Source organism: Elephantulus edwardii, unplaced genomic scaffold (assembly GCF_000299155.1).
Source record: "Elephantulus edwardii isolate Elephantulus edwardi_28Jun2011 unplaced genomic scaffold, EleEdw1.0 scaffold00176, whole genome shotgun sequence".
Lineage (NCBI taxonomy): Eukaryota > Metazoa > Chordata > Mammalia > Macroscelidea > Macroscelididae > Elephantulus > Elephantulus edwardii.
The window spans coordinates 4,041,368-4,047,665 of record NW_006399926.1 but is presented as its reverse complement, the minus strand read 5'-3'; the positions used below and the strand labels follow the sequence as shown (position 1 = coordinate 4,047,665).

The following is a 6,298-nucleotide window of genomic DNA, read 5'->3' as shown; positions in this document are numbered from 1 at the left end:
CAATGAATAAGTCATTGATTGTACAAAATTCAATCATTCTATCTCCAGCTTCATTCCTGTCACCAAGCCCATGTTTTCCAACTACTGATTCTTCTTCTCTGTTCCCAACTTTTGCATTCCAGTCACCCATTATTGGCATAGGTTGATAAATTCTAATGACCACAATATTTGTAACTACAACATGAGAAGATTCAGCAAAATCTGCAACTATAAAAATACTGGCAGCAATGAAAAAAAACAGTGCTTGTAGTGTGCAAGCAAAGCCCCAGGATTCCATGTGTCATTGTAATTTGGTTGCAATGATAGCTCTGGCTACAATGCATTGCTGTTAGCTGCCTTCAAGTCTACGTGACTCATAGAGACCCTATGAACAACAGATCTGAAACCTGCCCTATCCTGCGTCATCCTTATCATCTCTGACACACTTGAGCCCATTGCTGCAGCCACTAGGACAATCCATCTCATTGAGAGCCTCCTTCTCTAAGGACTGGCCCCTCTTTACCACATGCCCAAAGTATGTAAGATAGAGAATGCATTGGAAGATTAAAAAAGTAAGTTAGTGTAGCGTTTTAGCTTTGCAGGTGTATGTGTAACAGGGCTTATGAAAAATGGAGGTTTGGTTTACTTTTAAAAAGAATACATTTCTGATGAGCATAAAAGATTTTTGCTCAGTCATTTTGTCATCCCATGCATTCACAGTGTCCCCAATGTGGTCTGTAGCTCCCACACACTCCTAGTGACGGTTCTGGCAGAACATACTAAGGTGGAGGATGCTGGCACCAAGTGGTCAGGAGAGAAAGATACTGACAGGAGGCTGAGTGGCAGACAGGGTTGTTGCAGGCTAGAAGATGTCTCTATTCCTTTGTTTGTGTCCCTGGACGGCGGCCAGTCTGGACAGCCACTCTCCAACTTTGGGAGGATTTTGGCTTTAGTTCCTCCTCCCTGACAGTGGCCTGGATGAGGTGAGAGGGAGATAAAGTTTTAGTTGTCGAGTGCTTGTGTAACAGAAATAGCACAAGTGGATGACTTTAATGAGCAAATGTATTCTCTCAAAACTTAGGAAGCTAGAAGTTTACATTCAAGGCCTCAGCTCCAGTGGGAACTTTTCTTTCTTTGGCAGCTCTGGGAAGGTCCTTGCCGCCTTCAAGTATCTGTGGTCCCGGCATTCCTTGGAGATCACCATGTGCCTTGCCATCACTCTTCCTCTGGGTCGAGGAGGTTCTCAGTGTAGGAACCCTGGCTCTGCACTTCCTTCTTGTTGGTCGGTGGTGGTATTCAGAATTTGTTCTGCTAAGATTAGTAACAAACCAGTTGTAAGAAGTGCCAACTTAACATTGTTCCAAATGCTTGATTTGCTGTATAACTCCATGATTTCTGATGTCAGTACTCCATCTTTTGTTCTGCTCTCTCACTCTTCTATGTCTTTTGGGTTTGGTGATTCACTGGAAGGTCCCAGAGACTCAGACCCATCAGAGGAATGACTTACATGACTGTAGGTGTACAGGCTGGTTTTGCAGAGACTAGTCAGTGTTGTTGACTGTCAGTTGCAGTGTATCCGGAAAGTGAGTATCCCAACAGAGAGCTGCAATGAGGCTCCAGGAGCTTATATAAGCCTCTAGTAGGGTGGGGATTGTCTCTCACCCTAACCCTCTCTCCTTAATACAATAAGCAATTATTGGCTAGGATAGACATTTAGAATGCTAAACTTTTAACACCACAGAGAGATACTTCTATTTCTCCTCACTTTCTCCTTTTATCTCTTGTAAGATAAAAAGTGATGCAGGCCACACCTCAGGAGAACTTCTAAAATCAGGGAGCTATGGACTGAGTTAAAGCCTTAGATACCACCATGGTCTCCTTGTAACTGATTGACTGGTCATATCACGGGGAGTGAGTACATCACTACTTAACTGCCAAACCGCTGAGAATCATGGTGCAGCCAAGTTGTCACATATTTTTCAGGGACACAGTTCAATCTATGACAAGGAGACAGTCTGCCAAGGATGAGCTAAGAACGCCTCCTCCCAAAGAGGAATGCTTGAGAGAGACACACACATGAGCTTGTCCTCTGGTGTCAGGAGCACAGCAGGAGGAGGATGAGGTCAGGGTACAGGCAGCTGCTGGGCCATTCTGAAATCTTTGGCCAGATGTTTTGCTCCTTCTTGATAGTGAACGGTTTACACAAGCACACCAAGTGTGTTTAACATGAAAACTGGATGTATTCCTTGGCCTCAGTTCCCTCAGCTAGTCAAACTGATTTAAGCAGTTGGTTAATACTTCAGTCTGAGGTGGCTGGACTAACCTGACTCGTAGTGACCCGATGTGTGCAGAGTGGAACTGCTCTATAGCGTTTTCAAAGCTGTGTCTTTTCAGGAGCAGATCACTAGATTTCTTCTGCGACATTTCCTCATATATTAGAATCTATAACTCTAAGACCTGTATTCACAAACAAAACAAAACAAAGCAAAGCAAAGCAAAGCAAAAAATACCAAAGGATTTCTTTGATTCTGTAGAAAGAATGCAGCCACTAACTCCACAAGGGAGAACACTCACTGTCCACGACACAAAACGGATCCCTGTGAGGTCAGACACCCCCAGGCTCTCAGCACCTGCTTCTACCAATTACAAGACCAGCCCTCCCTCCCAAAGCTCTTGCTGCTCTGCTCCTGGGTCTGTGAATCCATTGCAGTGGCCACACAGATCAAACTTACAATTGTGGGGTTTATTAGGAAATTAAACAGGTTGAAAATAGGATACAGTTCTTTAGTCAAGACAGCTGTTTACGGGTGCCCACAGGCTCACTTCAGCCTCAGGCTTCAGGCCAGTGTTGTAAAGCTCTTAGTCCTGCCAGTTAAGGCATCTCTTCCAGCAAGCTTGGACGCAGGCCCTTGGCTCTGGCTCTGTGGGGTGGCCATGTCGGGTGAATTCTGTCTCATGTTAGTCCTTGGCTCTCTGCTGCTGATCTCACCTAAGTCCCAGTCTGACTGGCGCAGGAATATTGGCTCAAATGGATTCACATGGGACTTCTTAATTCTTTCTTGCAAGTAGCAAGTTCCTTTTTTTTTGCCATTGGACCTGCTCTCTTTATTTGTTTTTGGACCCGCTCTCTTTAAACCCGAGGGATGTCATGATTGATTAATCCCCTTTTTAACAGTCTACAAACTTGGTGTGCATGCTGCCACCACCCATGTGGGAAAGTCAAAGTCAGAGGGCTATGAAAGCCATTTTGAACAGTAAACCCACTACATTATTGCATCTTCAACCTCCTTTTCTTTGAGTAGTGTTGTTATTGTTGTTTTATTGTGTATCATCGAGTCAGAACCAACCCATAGCTGACCCTCCAGTGGGTTTTCAGAGGCAGTTAATAACACGGGAGGAGGTTGCCCGTTCTTTGCCCATGGAACACTTTTTTTTTTCTCTACACACTTTTATTTCAGGGTTTGAGAAGAGCAGTTTTTTACCTTCCAATTTGGTCCCTAGGATAAAAATATCATTGTCTAAATGGTAGAGTGTCAGACCTCTTGAAAATTGGCATTTCTAGCCACTGTGGTAACCCCTGTTTGTCGGGGAGGGGGAGAGCATTGTCTCCAGCCACCTTAATTGTGGACACATGGTCTTGGAAATCATCAACAGCTGTGGGGCCAATATAAAAGGGCATTTTCCACACTGAAAAGCGGCAGTGATGGTGATGGAGAAATAGTGAAGAAACTGTGGCACTGCTGGGAAAAGACTGTAGCAAGGTGTAACCAGAAGAACCCTAGAGATAAAGGCCATAGTTAAAGATTTTGCTTTATGGATAATTCAAGGAAAAGATGACTTATAACTGCCTTAAGATAAAGTTTGCTAGATGATTGAGTAAACTAGAGGTCTCTTGCATTTATGCTGTTGAACTGAACTGGACTTTTCACTAGTTGAGGAATTATGTCTTGTTAATCTGGCTAGGGACTGCTGGACTAAACCTGGACTTGCATTGTGAGATATTATTTGCCTCCCTTACTCTCCAACCTATTTCCCTAATAAGCTACTGTGAGTAAAGTCTGTGAGTCTTGCAATGAACCTTGGACCCAATGATTGGTAAAAATAGGTACAGGAGCATGGGGGGTGGTATGTCTGACTATGTAGCTATTTGGGTGGTGCTATGGACATTATTAATGGGGACAGTTCCTCTTCATGAAGCAAGTAGAAGTCAGGCTCGGTTATCCCCATGTTGCACCCGCTCCATTTACAAATGGTGACGGTAAATCAGTACACACTGAAGAGGGCATGAGAAGGCCTTTTTTGCATCTTACCTCTGCAGCTGTCTTGGTGATTTGGGGCAAGTCTGTGCCTTTTTATCTCATTTACCTTCTGTAAAATGGACAGTCCTACCAGGAAGGTCCTGTAACTGAGGCTTCTTGTGTACCTGTGGGTCTCACCTGGTACGTGATATTAATTCACATGTGCGTACCTTCATTCACACATCCATCGGATGGACCACTGTGATGTGCTGGGCAATGTTCCAGCACTGGAATATGATGGAGGGAAAAACCCCTCGCATCTCTATTTTCATGATTCTTAGGGTCTTGAGGGCGAGTCAGATATGAATTACTCACTTTACAGCAATGCATGGTGAATGATCTGATGGGGATGCAGCGTTCAATAAAGGCCTAATAAAGAAGGAACTCTGGTGGCATATGCACAGAACATATCGAGCTGCTAGCTGAAAGGTCAGCAGTTCAAAAACATCAGCTGCTCTGAGGAAGAAAATGGGCTGTCACCTCTCATAAATATTTACAGCCTCAGAAACCTGATAGAGCTCTGAGATCTGACTCTAAGTCCATAGGTTTGGCTTTAGGTTAATTGAATTTCAGGAGTAGGGAAGGCCTTGGAGGAGAGAGATTTAGGCGGAGATCTGAAATAGGCTTTAGGATGGGGATGGATGAAGGATCCTGACTGTGAGAGCCTGGGGGGAGACCCACCCCTCTTCTAAGGTGAAGTGAGGAGGTGAATCCTTCTAAGGTGAAATGGGAAGAGATGAAGTCATAAAGGTCTGTAAAGCCTGGTGGACCATCCAATGAATGGCAGCATGTTCTGAAGGGTTTCTTACCAAGGTAGTTGGTGGCCTTATCATTTCTTTAGAAGGTTCACTCTGGGCAGACAGAGCTGGGCTGGGCTGGGCTGGGAGGCTCTTGCTGTGATGCAGGAGGAGGTGCTGGTGGCCTAGACCAGGGCGTGCCTGTGGGGTAGTGAAGAGTGGATAGACTTGAGAGATGCTTAATGCTGAGGCCTGTAGTGGTTTCTCAAAATCAAATGAAGTCTACTCTGGTGGGCTTATGGAATGTATCTTCTCATTCCCAGATGTCCGAAGTGATGTGCTGACAAGCCTGCCAGGGGCCAATGTTACGCTGACCTGCCCAGGCGTGAAACCAGGAAGCAACGGCACCGTCCGCTGGTTGCTCAAGAATTTGGCTCGTGGCAGATGGGCCAGCGTGGGGAGCAGTCTGCTTCTGAGTTCAGTGCAGCCCAGTCACTCTGGAAACTATTCCTGCTACCAAGATGGCCAGTCAGCGGGGACTGTGTGCCTGCTGGTGGAGGGTGAGTGGTGTCCTCAGAGCCCTGGGAGACAGCTTCCGGGGGCTCCAGCGCCTATATAAAACACCCTGTGAATTCCAGAAATTCCCTGCCTGACCCTTTATACTCCCATTATTTTCCTGACCCAAGGGTTTCAGGGAAAAGCCTGCTGATATCTGTTAGCAAGTTGCTGGTGGAGATTGCTGGTGAGGAGCTCCACAGCTGATCTGTTAGTTGATGGTTAGGTTAACAGGTGGGGCCTGGAGCCAGGAGACCTGGGCTTGCATCCTCCCTCACATACAATTTAACTTTTCTGTCCTTCAGATTCCTTCACTGAAATGAGATTAATGTTATTCCTTAACCTCAGAATGGCCAAAAAAGGTCAAATGGACAAGTTTGTATATACCAGCTGTGTTTGTATGTACACACACACACACATACACGTGATGCTTATAACTGTACTCTGCATACACTAAGCTCTCACATTCGGTATTCTCATTTTTAGAGCAGGTTCTTAGGCTCTCATATCTAGATGAAGGGGCAGGAGAAAGGCTTCATGGATGTGGGATGCCCCATGTGCCAGGCTTTGTGCTAAGCACTTTCTTGATACCTTCTGTAGTTCTCCCAATGATCCATGGGAGACAGCAGTGTTATTATAATAAGAGAAACTGAAGAGGGACTAGGACTTATTCAAGACCACATAGTCAGATCCATGTGACTCCAGAGTCTCAAGATTCCCTTTCCTTTT

The 6,298-nt window shown here is 45.3% G+C and overlaps 1 protein-coding gene across 1 annotated transcript in view; it reads left to right on the top strand.

The window, feature by feature from the left end:
- The window catches only part of IL6R (interleukin 6 receptor), a 68,365-nt gene that overhangs the window by 34,052 nt on the left and 28,015 nt on the right, over window positions 1-6,298 (top strand). The window contains exon 2 of the mRNA XM_006895923.1: window positions 5,338-5,574. Coding sequence (XP_006895985.1) covers window positions 5,338-5,574 — 237 coding nt within the window. The remainder of the gene's footprint in view (window positions 1-5,337; window positions 5,575-6,298) is intronic.